General features: G+C 40.9%; 1 protein-coding gene across 1 annotated transcript; it reads left to right on the top strand.

Moving 5' to 3' along the window:
* The first annotated feature begins 5,140 nt into the window (after nucleotides 1–5,140).
* On the top strand, nucleotides 5,141–15,165 carry ESM1 (endothelial cell specific molecule 1). Its single transcript, XM_032337405.1, has 3 exons — nucleotides 5,141–5,685; nucleotides 8,959–9,111; nucleotides 13,674–15,165. Exons 1-3 carry the CDS (start codon nucleotides 5,385–5,387, stop codon nucleotides 13,769–13,771), a joined length of 552 nt encoding a protein of 183 aa, XP_032193296.1. The 5' UTR covers nucleotides 5,141–5,384; the 3' UTR covers nucleotides 13,772–15,165.
* Nucleotides 15,166–16,056: the final 891 nt, after the last annotated feature.

Genomic DNA, 16,056 nt, shown 5'->3' on the forward strand with positions numbered 1-16,056 from the left:
GGTGTAGTGTTTTTTATTTTTTTTAACTTATTTTCAGCATAACAGTATTCATTGTTTTTGTACCACACCCAGTGCTCCATGCAATCCACGCCCTCTATTATACCCACCACCTGGTACCCCGACCTCCCACCGCCCCGCACCTTCAAAACCCTCAGATTGTTTTTCAGAGTCCATAGTCTCTCATGGTTCACCTCCCCTTCCAATTTCCCCCAACTCCCTTCTCCTCTCTATCTCCCCGTGTCCTCCATGCTATTTGTTATGCTCCACGAATAAGTGAAACCATAGTTTTTAAAAGTTGCCTGTAACATCCAATCCCTCCTTACTATCAAAGTTGTCTTTATTAGAAATGAAATCTTAGAGAAATGGAAAGGGGATATTTCTTTGGGGATAATATTTTCTCTGAGACCTAGGATTATTTTTCAAGAATGAAGCAAATCTCTAGAATTTTAGATTCTTGATAATAATTTTGAGGTTGACGCTTTTGGTCTTCTTAACTCATTACTGAGGTAGAGAGGAAAGATGAGGGGCCTGGGGTGTACATCATGTGATTTGCCCAAGATCACATAGCTTGGTACAGCAGCCCAGTTTCTAGAATTCCTGCAAGTTGTTCCCAAGCCAGGAGGCTCTGGGAGGAGTCCCCAGAGCCTGTGACAGCTGACCTGTTCTTGCTGTAAAATTCACTTTGGCAGATGTGTTTCATCAGGGTCCATCAGCAGTGAGGAGCTCCCATGAACTTCTTCTCGGGGTGGGTGTGGTGCTGCCAGATCCAAGGCTGCGAGTTCAAGAGGAAAAGGTTGGTCAGCTGTGCAAGAGCTGACATGATGGGACTCTGCTCAGACCCCATTCTGTCCCCAGCTGCTTCTGCTCTCTGTGGAAACCTCTACTTCATTCCCCAAAAGGAGCGCTCAGTCCACAGCTCAGTTCAGCCTGTTCAAGAACCAGAGCCTCACTTCACTCCCCCTTGGGGAACATATTGGTGCACATTTTAACTTACTACTCTCTGAAAATGATTCTGGGAAACAACTTGGTCACATTTACATGTTTACTAAGTTTTGAGCTCTTGTGATGTGCTAAACCTTGCCCTAGGCACAGGCAAAATTATCATCAGCTGGTGTCAAAGCAGAAAGACTTTCAGATGGTACCAGACATAAAAACTAAACTAAACACAAAGTCTCATACACCTCCATTTCTCCACTTGCCCCCTTGGAAATGTTTGCCTTCAAAACTGCCTTCATAATTCAATTTAAATTTAACCTATCTGGGGGTATCTAGTTGGCTCAGTCAGTAGAGCATGCGACACTTGATCTCAGGTTGTGAGTTCAAGCCTCATGTTGGACATAGAGATTACTTTTTAAAAAATAACAATTAAAATTAAAAAAAAATAAACCTATCTGTTAAAGAGGTTTGGAAGGAAGGCACAGTAAACATGGGACAATTTGACTTGACCATGATGGTTTGGAATCCTTTCAGAGCCTTTCCCACTTTGCCTATCCAGAAGAAAATGTTGGGTATTTGGTTACAAGCAATCAGAATGTGCAAAATTAAACACAAATTGCCACAGCACATTACCTAGTCTTATTTTCCTTCTTGGCATAATAACAAATTAAAGGGAAAAAAGTCACGATTGGTAGTTTAAATGAAAAAGGTATACTGGGTTCAACAGTTATTCAGTTTCATTGTTTCTCTGGTCCCGTTGCAGAAAGCCACACACTTTGGATCCCAAGATGATATGGTTTGACCCATATAAACTTCTGTTTTCAGAGTTGTAGAAAGCTAATGTGATTCTCTTTAGCCTTTTTCACTCCTTGGTTTGACACCTCATACACAGGCAGAGCAAGGTTAGAGATTTGACAGCTGCAGGACAAAAGCAAGCCAACTAAGGTGGCCTCAGGCCGTCATCACCAACAGCTTTGCCTTTACTTTAATTTGTTTTGTTGCAGATTCTAGTTGCAGAGTTTTTGTTTACTCATGCTCCAATTTCCTAACCCTGTGTGGCCATTGCTAACTTCCCTCATTAAGAGTGGTTGAGCTGGGTTCCTGGTTGAGAAAGACAGAAATAGAAATACAGCTAGATACAAATCCCATAGGGATCATTCTGGGACAAACAGTTTTTGTTGGGTCTTGGAAGGAATGGAACGTTCCCGAAGAATAAGTCGTTAGGAACTATGTGTTGAGATACTTCCACCACTGAAGAACTCTGTTGAGCATATTTCCTCCACTCTTCTGGGCACGTGTTTTGGCTTACTATTATTGTGGACTTGGTACCTTCTACTTACATCTTCTCTGTCTTCACTTGTCCTTTTTGAAATCATTATCCATTTTTGGAAATGCAGAAGATGCTTGTCCATGAGTTCTTCTTCTCCTTCTTCCCCCACCACTCATGATGTTGATCTGCAAGGGTTTTATTGTTTCTTCCTTAAATTCCTATAAAAGATCAGAAGGTCCTTATGCTTTTATTATTTCTCCTTACTCACTGTCAACTTTATGAGGATGATCTTTTAAAAATGAAGAATAGCCATCATTTCATGAATGCGTACAATGAGAGACACTTTCCATCCCTTCTTACCAATCATCACAATGGGCCTATGAAGAGGGTGCTTGTCCCACTCTACACAATGACAAAATGGAGGTTTAGAGGTGTTAAACTAGGTTTCCCGGCCTCTTAGGTAGGAAGTGACAGAGTAGTGATTTGAATCCAGTACTGTCAGAATCCAAAATTTATAGCAAGACCAAAGTGATGTATGGACTGGATTCTGCCTGTAAGAAATTAGGGTGCATTTAATGTTTTATAATTCGAATGAAGCATAAGCCAACATTTAAAAATTTGGATATTACATTTGAAAGTCTGGATTCTACCTTCTCTTTAAAAAAAATAGAAGATTGGGCCCAGTGGGCTCACATTCCTGCAGGACAGCAACCAGCCTCTCCTAGGGAAGGCCACTCCCCTTAGTGGAGGCATGTGCTCTAAGATGAGCAACTCCTGCCCAGTCCCATCTCCATCTGGTTTACCTATTACTTTACCCACTTGGGCCACCAGACTGGTATCTGTGTATGTTTGATTTTGCCATCCTTATTCCAGTTTCCAGGAAGAATCTGTTTTAGGACTTGAGTCCGGGCTTCCCCATCTGCTAACTTTGTGTCCTTGGACAAGTTACTTAACCCCTCAAGGTCTTAGACTTCTCACTTCTAAAGTGGGGATAAGAATAGTACCTTCCTTTTGAGGTTGTTTGGAAAATTAAATACGGTAATCCATGTAAAGTACTCTGCATGGTGTCTGGCACAAAGATTTCTACAATAGTTAGATATCGTTATTAATCATTATTCCAATTAATCACTCCTTCCTCACAAAGTGGTATCCAGTAACCTTTTCCAAGGTCAGCCTGACTCGTAAATAAAGTCATCAGAACCATTAGCCATCGAAGCACCACTGTGTGGTAACAGGCAATGGAGCGTGTGGCTTTGACAGTAGAGTGACTTGGCTCAAGTTCCATCCTGGACATTATGGGGACCTGAGATAATTACTTAAACTCATTCTGACTCAGTTTCCTCATTCATAAAATAAGCATGAAAATAGTATCTTCTTCATGAGATTGTGGTGAGAAACAAGTGAATCAATACACGTGAAATACTTCTGAATGGTGATGGCACCCAGTGTGTCCTCAACAGTGATACCCACTAATGAAAACAACAAAGCAGGGTGAGCACTTACTAACCACATATTTGCTTCTGGAGAGTGGCAGACAGAATATTTCCAATTGGATTGCATGGAAAAATTCAGGAAATTGGAAGCAAGACTCTTACCTTGACTTCCCACCGCCTAAGTTTCCTGGATTCCAGATTCTGTTCCTTCCATTTTACTAAAATTGTTTTTGAAGGCTCATCATCAAGTCCCACCCAACGGCCTTAGCCTCATTTTGGAGTGGGGTTAAGAATTTCAGAGGTCAACTAGCCTAACACTGGCAATTCTCAGAAGAGGACACGGAGGCTGAGAGAAGTCCTGTGGCTTGTCCAGAGCTAATTTGTGACAGACCAAGAGTCATCCATCAACTTCATGGGTTGAGTAGTTGCTAGATGACAGTGGGTTTATATTGATTTTTATTTGACAAGTGAGGGACGGGACTGGGGACCCAACACACAGCTGGTGTAAGAGCTTTGCTCTCTCCTCTTTTTCATCTTGCTCTTTCTGGCCCATGATCCTTATTCTATGAGGCACTGGTCCAGCTGATACTGTAAGTAGACTGCTCTGTCTTCCCCAGTGGGACATAGGCCCTGTGACCCTCCATAGCTTGAAGACCCTGTTTCCCGATGGGTAATGTTTTCCCTTCCCTGTGACTTGCCTCTCTGGGCCATGTTCTGATTTCCCTGCTGGCTCACTTGTTTCCTTGGGCTGGCTGCCTTGCTTGGTGGTTTTTAGTGAGGGCTCTGGTAGATGCCAGGAGTGAGGGGAAGAGCTCCAGAGGGGCTCGGTCATTGGACAGGCAGACTCGGTGATGGATGAACCCTCTCCCCAGGGAGTTTTGGGTCAGAAGAAGTCCAGCTGATAAGTTTTTCCAGAACTGAGTTACCCACAAACAGTGCCAGCAACATCTCACCTCTTCTGTGGGTTTCATATTGATATTAAAGAAAATTCTCGTTTGCATGTCTTCTAGAAATACAGCTCCAACCATGATAAACTCAGATACATGGGCTACAAATTGTTTTAGAGATAACATTTGAGGGGAGGGGTGGGAGGAAGGAAGAGAGGGGTCCTTAAAAAATCCCTTTCAAAATATTTTCCTTCTTCTAAGTATTGAAAAGGCACAATATAACCCTTTCTTCTTCCAAATGATCTCACAGCTATTTATTGAGGGGAAATACCAAATGTTTATTTATTTTGTTTAAAGGAGCTTCTTTCGTCCTGATGATTCACGTCGATATCATTTTCCTCCCCAGGACAGAGGCTCTGAGACAAAGCCACAGCCCGAGTGATATGCCGGTGTCAGAACAATTCCTGTCCTGAAGGAGGGTATGCAACCTTCTTTATTCCCCCCTCACAGACGTCCTTGAGCCCTTGAGACGGATGTGAGCGAGTTTTTCAGGGCTCATGCAAAACAACCATCTAAACATAACAGATGACATCAGCTTGGGCTTTTCAATTCCTGGATGGCAGCGGCGTGTTAATCCAGCCTTCATCCTGGATTTCATAAACTAAAACAAGAGAGCCTGGCAAGAGGACAGCGCTGCTGCTGGGTTGAGGAAATTGATGACGGGGAAGCATGCGGGCAACCCAGTGTATAAAACTCATAAACGTGTAGGCAGAGGCTCAGCTACCACTTTGGACAGCTGCTTCCCGCCAGCAAAGACCACCCCGCCCGCGGGCAGCCAAGCCAGAGCCTTCGGGGAACATGAAGAGCCTCCTGCTGCTGGCCACGCTCCTGGTCCCTGCGCACCTGGCGGCGGCCTGGAGCACCAAGTATGCGGTGGACTGCCCCGAGCGCTGCGACAGCGCCGCGTGCAAAAGCAGCCTGCGCTGCAAGAGGACAGTGCTGGACGACTGCGGCTGCTGCCGGGTGTGCGCCGCGGGGCTGGGCGAGACCTGCTACCGCACCGTGTCGGCCATGGACGGCGTCAAGTGCGGCCCCGGGCTCAGGTGTCAGTTTTACAGTGAGGAGGATGACTTTGGTGACGAGTTCGGTATCTGCAAAGGTAAAGGGTGACCTCTCCCTTCTCCCCGCCCCCCGGGGGGGTGGTGCACACTGAGGGCTTTCAGCCTGCCTGGGAAGTGCCGAGGCTTTGCTGCCAAGGACAAGAGGGAAAATGCAGGTGGCTTAGGAAGGGGGCCCCTCACAGGTATTGTGACGGGGAGAGGGAGAGAGGAGGAACTCTGCAAAACAGCAGCCGAACCCAGGGTGCAGCAAAGCACAGAAAGCAACAGGGTATTTCACTCCTTATGTGGAGGAGATTTAAGAAAAAAGTTGCAATGAAAAATTGTGGGACCTCCCTTTCTGGAAAACTTTAGGAACTTGATGGGTAATCTGTTTGGATGGTTAAGATTCTTTATTTTCTGCAACACAGTGATTACAGAGGTCTGCCCTAGATAACCTTTCAGGGGTGTCTAGCCGCGGGCTTAGGGATTCTTTGATCTTGAAAGGGTCCACGGGTTGGAGGGCATCTCTCAAGATCAAATATTTCTGATGAACGCTAATGCATTTTGTGAAATAGGGTGGGCTTAAGTCATCTAACAGAATGACTCACATTCTTTAAAAGAGGGTACCCTGAAGTATAAAACAAACCCATTCCACTTTATAAAGGTGTTTGGTCATCTAGAAAAACAGCAGATGGTTTAAGACAAGTAAAAATAACAGTAAAGAAAAATAAAAATGGAAGTCTGTAAAGAATGAGAGTTTACAGACTTAAAAGAATGTCATCAGGTTGAAATAATACTAAACAATGTAGTTACACAGTTACACAATTTATTTCAGACTTAGTGACTGTAGTTTAAAATGTTTAGAATCAAAAGAATCGTGGTTTTAAGATACTCTATAAACGGATACCTCATGATCTCATCATTAAAAGCCATTATCAAGATGAAACACATATGCTATAGCCCCATTCATCAGTTCTGTAATAAAAAGAAGCCTTTAAAACGATTAAAGGGACTGGGAAATTTATTTCTTATATTTTCTTTTTTATTTCATTCTTATGTTTTATGTATTCAATACAGTTGTTTTCCTTCACAAATCATAACCATTCATCTTCGAGACAGTCTCATTAATTCACCCACCTTTTAGACAAATATGTTATAAATTAATTTACCTTTTAATCTATAATGTATACTGAATTTAGAAAATAAATTATTGGACTATTAGGAGAATCTTGTTTTTTGTCCCGTTTATTTTTGTTTTTAACCAGCGAAAGACAGAATATTGATGAAGCATTTTTTGGTGAACATTCACAAACGTTTAGGCTGACAAGAATCTGTATTTTCTGTAAATCACAGGATTTCACAGAAGGAAATTAGGGAGGAAGCGGTTAACACAATCATACTATGATATAGCAAGTATACGCAGTGGATTGCTTTCTCTCTTGGCATAAAAATCGCCTCTGTAAATGTGATTGTAAATGCAATGTCACCTCTGGGGAAAGAAACATTGCAAGGCATCTGGGATCTTTAGCAGTCGCACATTCTACTGAATGAGTGAGGTAGCTGTTAATGGAATAGATTTTTTAAATGTATTTTAAAATGTTCTTCCTGGCAGCTTCAGACTGCAAGTGAGTCTAATTTCGAACATTTTTCTCTCTGCTGGACATAGTGACCCTGCGTGAACCTCCCCAACTCTACTTAAGGATGTTGAGTTTTGCTGTGGGCAGACTCCCTCCTTCAGCTGTTTCACAGAACATTCATAGGAAAACTGTATACTTTAGCTGCACCTCCAGATGCTTTCTGAATATTCACATGTTTGGCATTATGCTGCCGGGTTAACAGCCAGCCAGCCAAACACATTTTTACTGAACACCTGCTATCCAGCCAGTGCTATTCAACACACTGGGGGTTTCAGTAGAAGTGCGACTGAGACTTTGGCTCATGTGTTAGTGTTCGATATCACCTAGAAACAGTCAAATCCCAATTCTGTGTGCTTTTCTGCAAGAGGCTTTTTAGGATCCTTTTTAAGGATGGTTCTTCCCAACAGAGAAGCTAATGTTTAAAACTAGACTCCTCGGGGCCCCTGGATGGCTCAGTTGGTTGGGCATCTGCCTTCAGCTCAGGTCATGATCCCAGAGTCTTGGGATCGAGCCCCACATCAGGATCTCTGTTGGGTGGGGAGCCTGCTTCTCCCTCTCCCTCATGCTTGTGCTGTCTCGCTATCTATCAGATACATAAAATCTTTTTGAAAAACAACAACAACAACAACAACAAAACAGATTCCTCTGTAATCTGAAGAGTTACGTGAGAAGACTTCTAAATCTCTTCTAAAAATAAATTTTATTAACATCTACCTTGGTCATTCTGTGGGATATTCGATTGGGAAGGGTTCAGCTGCTTCACTACTTACAAGAATGTTCTCATGCCCAGAGAATAAATATTCTGCATCTATTCTACTTGGTTGTTAAAGACTGGGTCATCGGGGGAAAAAAAAAAGACTGGGTCATCTATAGAGATATTGCTTATGTCTTAAGACCCTGCATTTGTAATAAATGGGTTCGTCGTCTTCTCAGTATCGCATGTTAAGTCTGAGTATGAACATACTGAAGTTTGAAATGTTTCCAGATTTGGGGAGGTATACAGGTAAATTCTCAGCTTTCTTGTTTTTCTTAGTATGTTGCATCTCAGATCTGCAGAAGGCTCTCCTAGTAAATCCTCTTAACATCCGGGGGAGTTGGGTAAATTGTGCTGCCGTTTCAACAGAGAAAGAGTGGACTGAGGAGGGATCACTTCATGGAGAGCTGCCATGACACCCTTCTCGGCCCCTGGCTAGGGTGGGTGGAGCCCTTTCCTATCCATCCAAAATATTATGTTGTTTGTGAAGACAGTGGATTCAAAGGCAGCATCACATCCTTTAAACTCTTTGAAAAGCTGATGCATGTGTCTGTTCCATTGCCCACTTCACTCAACTGTCACAGGAGTCATCTAAGGAAATTATGAGAATGCACCTGTCTATTGGTATCTAAGGAGAAAGTGAACAGAATTGTCTGGTTCAAGGATGTTGGTTATGCGTAGCTGCCTTTAACTGAACTTCACGACAGGACACGGCAGTTGAGGTGTCCATGATCTGGTCTTAGTGTGTGATTTGTGACTTTAAATACCAACTCCCAAAACTTCTTTTTTTTTTTTTTTTTTTTTCAAGAATTGGATTTTGCCTGATGGTCAAAATTCGTGAGGTTTTTTCAGAATCTGGAGGCCGTGCGCACAGGGGCTGTGAGACAGCAGGCTTGTACCCAAAGAGTGGCTCCCTCTCTAAAACTTCCCTTTGTCCTCAGACTGCCCCTATGGCACCTTCGGGATGGAATGCCGGGAGACCTGCAACTGTCAGTCAGGCATATGTGACAGAGTGACCGGCAAGTGTCTGAAATTTCCCTTCTTCCAATATTCGGTAGCCAAGTCTTCCAACAGGAGATTTGTTTCTCACACAGGTAAGAATTAATTTCAGTATAAACACTGGAAAAATAAACTCATTTTCAGTTTGAATAACTCAAGAAATATAGATGACAAGCTTAAAGCATGGGTTTGAATGATTTTTTTAAAAATTTCCCCAGGGAGAAAGGGTGGTGGTTGAGTTTGGTTGTTGTTGCTGGTGTGTGTGTGTGTTTTTTTTTTTTTAAAGATTTCATTAATAATTTGGGGGATTATACATTTTTCCATAAAGTTTACCCTGTTTTATGAAGAATAAATATGACTGATTATCAAAACACCTGTAATAAGAAAATAACCCAGATATATAAAGTTCTTCAAATTCTTCAGTGATCTGTTTTATATACAAACTAGACAAAGCTACTTCTCTCTCAAGTTCATGTAGAAAAAAATATACTCAGGAATTTATTGGATAAGGTTTAAGAGCCAAGATAGAAATTATAGAGCATTTCTTCTTTTTTTTTTCTTTTAACAAAATGGGAGTATTTAAATGGAATATTTCCAAGCATGCATTTTTATGGATGTTGGAGAGGATGAGAGACAGTAACTGTGATTGAAATTTGGGAATTATCTCTAAGCCTTTGAATGAAATTGTAGTAATAGTCACATGATGCTTGTTGATGCAATGTGTATTTCGGATCCAGGTTGTTAAAATGTGAGAAATACAACATATCAGAGGGTGCTATAGACATATTTGGTTATCTAATGCAATAAATGGTTATCTCATGCAATAAATGTTACCATATACAGTATGGTAAAGCTTCATTAAATTGAAAGTAGCTCATTTAAAACAACATGTAGCCATGGAAACTGCAGCACCAACAAACTATACAGTTTTCTCCCTCCTTACATACAAATAGTTGACAATCCAAGTCCGTTCTTTTTAGCTATTCTTTCTGGTGCTTTGCGCTTCAAGTTAACTAAGATTTGAAATATTTGGCAAATGTACTGATTCCCAGCTTTACCTCCTCCTTACACATGGATATAATTAAGTACTTTAAAAGAGGAAATACTAAAATAAAATTAAAAAAAAAAGAGGAAATACTGTATTTTTAAGTGAATTTTTATGTTGAAGTGTGGTTATGCCCTTAAACATCAATTTAAAAGGACCACCCTACCCCGCCTTTAAAAGCTGTTAGCAAGGTATCTTTGTGAAAATTTGATCTGGAAATTAAGATTATCATTAGTATTTTAAGGACTTATGACTGTCCTATAGTCCTTGAAAAGCAAAATGGAAAAAGTTTGCGTTTTAAGTCCTAAAACAAAATTTCATATTGAGGTAATATTTACATAACAGAAAATGAATGATTTTGAAGTGAACATTTCAGTGGTAGTTAGTACATTAACAATGTTGCATAGCTGCCCCTTCGGTCCAGTTCTAGAACATTCTCACCACCTCAAAATAAAAACCCACTATCCATTAAGCAGTTGCTCCCATTCCTCATAATCCATTCCCCAGCCCCTGGTAACCATCAATCTACTTTCCAAGACCTACACATTTTTTTGAATGATTTGATTAATTCAGTACAGGTTTGAAACCTATTGTCTTAGTACAGCTAGCTGTGTCAAACACTTGCATCTTCTTTTGTCTCATCTTGCTTTTTTAAAACTTGCAGGCTACAGGGGTGTCTGGGTGGCTCAGTGGGTTAAAACCACTGCCTTCAGCTCAGGTCATGATCTCAGGGTCCTGGGATCCAGTCTTGCATTGGGCTCTCTGCTCAGCAGGGGGCCTGCTTCCCCCTCTCTCTCTGCCTGCCTCTCTGCCTACTTGTGATCTCTCTCTGTCAAATAAATAAATAAAATCTTTTAAAAAAAAAACCTGCAGGCTACAGAGCACTTTGAAGAACCACTTTTGTATTCCTCTTTGTTCATTTATGGTGGCACCTAAACCTTTCCCACGGAGAAAGAATTGATTCCCTTGTGAATCTGGTGTTTAGGATGAATGTTTGGGAGGCCCGTGAGAACAGCTTTGGAATTATCTTCAGGAAAGGAACACCCGTCCCTCCCACTGCACACCCAGCCACACATCTTCTTCTCCACTGGACTTTGGTGCAGTCTCTTTCCCTTGAGCCTGTCACCCTCTGTCATTTGCATGCACATTTGACAGATCTCTTGACTACTATATAGATGCTTCAGACACAGATATTTTGCTGGGTGGAAGTTACATTACAGGTTACACCAAAAAAAAATTTCTATGCCCAAATTACATATCAAGATTCTTTTTTTTTTTTTTTAATATATTTTTTTTATTTATTTTTATTTCCAGCATAACAGTATTCATTATTTTTGCACCACACCCCGTGCTCCATGCAATCCGTGCCCTCTATAATACCCACCACCTGGTACCCCAACCTCCCACCCCCCGTCCCTTCAAAACCCTCAGATTGTTTTTCAGAGTCCATAGTCTCTCATGGTTCACCTCCCCTTCCAATTTCCCCCAACTCCCTTCTCCACTCTAAGTCCCCATGTCCTCCATGCTATTTGTTATGCTCCACAAATAAGTGAAACCATATGATAGTTGACTCTCTCTGCTTGACTTATTTCACTCAGCATAATCTCTTCCAGTCCCGTCCATGATGCTACAAAAGTTGGGTATTCATCCTTTCTGATGGAGGCGTAATACTCTATCCCCAGGGGTACAGGTCTGTGAATCACCAGGTTTACACACTTCACAGCACTCACCAAAGCACATACCCTCCCCAATGCCCATAATCCCACCCCCCTTCTCCCAAACCCCCCTCCCCCCAGCAACCCTCAGTTTGTTTTGTGAGATTAAAAGTCACTTATGGTTTGTCTCCCTCCCAATCCCATCTTGTTTCATTTATTCTTCTCCTACCCACTTAAGCCCCCATGTTGCATCACCACTTCCTCATATCAGGGAGATCATATGATAGTTGTCTTTCTCTGCTTGACTTATTTCGCTAAGCATGATCACCAGTCAGAATGGCTAAAATAAACAAGTCAGGAAATGACAGATGCTGGCGAGGATGCGGAGAAAGGGGAACCCTCCTACACTGTTGGTGGGAATGCAAGCTGGTGCAGCCACTCTGGAAAACAGCATGAAGGTTCCTCAAAATGTTGAAAATAGAACTGCCCTATGACCCAGCAATTGCACTATTGGGTATTTACCCTAAGGATACAAACGTAGTGATCCAAAGGGGCACGTGCACCCGAATGTTTATAGCAGCAATGTCCACAATAGCCAAACTATGGAAAGAACCTAGATGTCCATCAACAGATGAATGGATCAGGAAGATGTGGTATATATACACAATGGAATACTATGCAGCCATCAAAAGAAATGAAATCTTGCCATTTGCGACAACATGGATGGAACTAGAGCGTAACATATCAAGATTCTTAATAGAATTCATAGGAAAAACATTTTCTGACCTAAGGTGTTTGCTTTCATTAGCTAAAGGGGAGGCAAAAGATGATTACTAATGTGATCTTGGTAAACCTTAGGTTCAGGCTGGAGAGCAGAATGTCCTAAAGTCTTCACAGAAAGGCTGCACTGGAGCTCCTCTGCTCAGTGGTGCATCGCCTCTGTTGGACTTGCCAGGGCGCATGTGCCACTGTTTGTAGGAGGAGGCTTGGGGGCTCAGTCTTGCAATAGACTTCATATCACCTCTGCACAGATCTGTTTACAAAGCTTTTGTCAGTGGTTCCAAGGTCCATCTGCACAGGGACTTCTTGAGGTCGCTTCCATACCCTAATTCCAGGAGCTTATCTTCTCTAGCTTTCTTCCCATTGGCTACTGTATTCTTGGCAAGTGGGTTTCCTGCCTTCCTATTTCCATTTGTTGTTGTTGTTGTTCTTGTTGTTGTGAGATTTCCAATTTTCTAAGTCTGGGAATTTGCAAGGCAATTTTTTTAAGGGGAGTTGGGGACTGTAAGACCTGGAATATTGATTACTTTGCACACATTCCTCTGCCGAGGTGCAATGACCTTACAGCATTCCATATTAAGACGTGCACTGTTGAAGCAAACACACCTTGCTACTCTCAGAAGCAGATAAATTTCACTTTGGAAAATTCTAAATATTATAAACTTTTATGCAGAACAAAAGCTATCTTTAGAAAAGTTCTGTCCTTTGATCTGCATCTGCTTTCTGGGGCCACACAATAAGTTAAGCCCTCTTATATACCAGATAGTATAAAATCTTACTTAGAGATCTATTGTTATATTTGCTCATTCCACAAGTATTTATTAAGCACCTACTATGTTTCAGGCACAGTAGCTATGAATAAAGCAAAGCCCCTGCCTTCTCGGAGATGATATTCTAGTGGTGGAGTGAGATAATACATAAAAAAAAAAAAACGACAAATGCATGTATAAGATAATGTCCAGTGATGATAGGTATATGAAGAAAAATCATTCAGGGGGTGCTGATGTGAATGGGACGCGCGGATTTACAGAGAGTGGGCGGATACAGTGAGCACAGACTCTTTGAATCTATTAAGGACTTTATTGTACGTCCCTTGTAATACAAAAGTAAGATAAAACTGTTCTTTGTCTTAGAGTTATAAACATCTGGACATGATTTGTATTCCTTCTAATTTCAGAGCATGACATGGCATCTGGAGACGGCAACGCTGTGAGAGAAGAACTCATAAAAGAGAATGCCCGCTCTCCTGTAATGAAATGGTTAAATCCTCGCTGATCCTGGGTGGGATTTCTGAGAGAAGACTCTTATTTTAATGATCATTCAACACACAGCCAACATTTTAGGAACTGTCTAGATTATAGCATATGGACGTGTGATCTTGGGAGGCCATGTGTGTGGGTCCAGGAAAAAAAAAATGTAGGCTACTAACAACCCATAAAACGCATATGACTGAACACTTTTAGATATTTGTTAAATATTTGAATGCATATAGATTTGTTAAATATGTGTTTATAGTAATACCGAAGAACTGAAAATGCCATTTAGATAATCTTAATGTGAGTGCAGGTCAGCCAAAGAGAGAGCTAGCCAAAGCTGAAGACCAGAGTGAGTCCACATGTCTGTGACTCGGATATACACTGATGTTGGGATACAAGACGGAGGGAGAGTTAGGAGTGAGAGAAGGGGGTTCAGGGTGGAAAAGTATGATAATTAGGTCTTCCTTGTGGTAACATCAATAGAATTTAGTTGTGCTTCTTATTTACTTCGGAAATGTCAACACAAAACAATCCCTAAAGGAAGTGGGATGTTTGAATCTTGTGGGAGGTTGAGGAGCAGCCTTGAGTTGAGGCAGGTTTCAAAGGGTTGCTACTTGTCGTGCCCAGCTTACCTTATCTGAGGGATGATTCTGAGGCAGAGGGCAAATGTACACTCTCATAAATGGTTTTAAAGAATGTCACCCCAGACTGAGAGAGCTAGGAAGTATTTTGCCCACTTGGAGGAGGTGTGAAGGCTTTTGTAAACAATTATGTTAGTCTGAGTCACCCTCCATACCCATACTTAATCACCTTGAGAAGATGAATGAAATACTCTCTGTTAAAATGGGTTAAAGTGTCCAAACACCCGAGGTATGGTAAATTTATTATTAATAATTATAGCAATATTAATAGTAATAAGCATAAGAGAAACCTAGAAAAAATTAGTCATTATGGATTTATAAAATCTCAGAAAATGAGCAACAGAAGAAATTTATTTAAAAGTGCAGTGACTTAGATGAGTTTCAGATTTAAAATAGAAAATGCTTTTTTAGGAGGTTTGGAAAAGAGTCAGTTTTCGGTAGGAAATGTCCACTTTAAAATATTGTTCACTTTCTTATTTTCCTTTCCTTTAAAATTGGTTGATAAGTGGAATTATGTGTACACTTGGGAGGACCTTAGCACAAATAGGACTGTTGTAATAGATTTTGTTAGGAAATATTTGCAGAAGTATTTTATTTGGAGTGAAGATTATTTAAGAATTATTTCACTATTTACCTATATTTTATTCTCAGAGTTCGCCAACAGAGTTGTGAATGTGTGTGTGGGAGGGTCTTTGAATGTAAGCTGAGTAAGCTGTTAGGATATGTTTTAAAAGGCAAAGTTTATGATTGTTCAATAAAAAATAAGACAGCTGCTTCGAGTCCATTCATAACTTTGTTAAATCATTAAATTATTTAAAAGATTCACCCAATGAATCAGAACTCTTGCATGCATATTAAAGGGAGGCTTCTCAACTGACTTTGCCGCTACAGATAAGCATTCTCTGTCAAAACTTGAGGCTATATTTACTTCTTTGCCTCACATTTTTGGTCTTCTTGTGCCTTTCAGCTTATTGAAAAGCAGGTCCTCACATAATATCCCATCCTATAGAGGCAAAAACAAAAGAAGTCTTCCATTAGGGTCTGAAGGTGCTTATTCTTTAGAAGACATAGGCAAAGACGAACATTTCAGTGCGCGTATAAAAGAATAGAGCAGGGAGCCTGGGTGGCTCAGTCGGTTAAGCACCTGAATTCGGTTCAGGTCACAATCCCGGAGTCTACTTATCCCTCTAATCCTCCCCCCTCTGGCGCTCTCTCTCTCTCTCTCTCAAATAAATAAATAAAATCTTAGGGAAAAAAAAGAGTAGAGTATCATTTAGCTTTGTAGCTTAAGAGTATCGTATCCAGCAACAGGAGGGGTTCATTCAGCCTTGTGATGGGCAAATTAGGAAAACATTTAAATGAATCGACACAATGCTAAAAAACATTGTCTATACTAGCAAAAACATCAATTTGCCCGAGTTAATCTTTTTCCTTTTTTTAAGATGGAAGAAACTGGATGTGAATGAGATAAAAAGTTATATCAACATAAGATACTCAAATTATTATTAAATTAAAGCAATGATTTAATCAAATCAAATCAAATTAATCACTTTAATTAATTAAGTTAATAATATCATTTAAATTGATTAAAGTAATTTAAAAAATTACTTTACCAGTGTGCTGTGAGGTTCAGGACATGCTATCAGAGAGTGAGGTTACTTAA

The sequence above is a fragment of the Mustela erminea genome, chromosome 3 (assembly GCF_009829155.1).
Source record: "Mustela erminea isolate mMusErm1 chromosome 3, mMusErm1.Pri, whole genome shotgun sequence".
In the NCBI taxonomy this organism is placed as follows: domain Eukaryota; kingdom Metazoa; phylum Chordata; class Mammalia; order Carnivora; family Mustelidae; genus Mustela; species Mustela erminea.

What these genes read in the sequence shown, in the direction of transcription:
- ESM1 (XM_032337405.1), top strand. Translation starts at nt 5,385, where the DNA reads ATGAAGAGCCTCCTGCTGCTGGCCACGCTCCTGGTCCCTGCGCACCTG. An exon ending in CGAGTTCGGTATCTGCAAAG is followed by an intron (nt 5,686 to 8,958) that starts GTAAAGGGTGAC and finishes CTTTGTCCTCAG; the next exon opens with ACTGCCCCTATGGCACCTTC. An exon ending in GAGATTTGTTTCTCACACAG is followed by an intron (nt 9,112 to 13,673) that starts GTAAGAATTAAT and finishes TTCTAATTTCAG; the next exon opens with AGCATGACATGGCATCTGGA.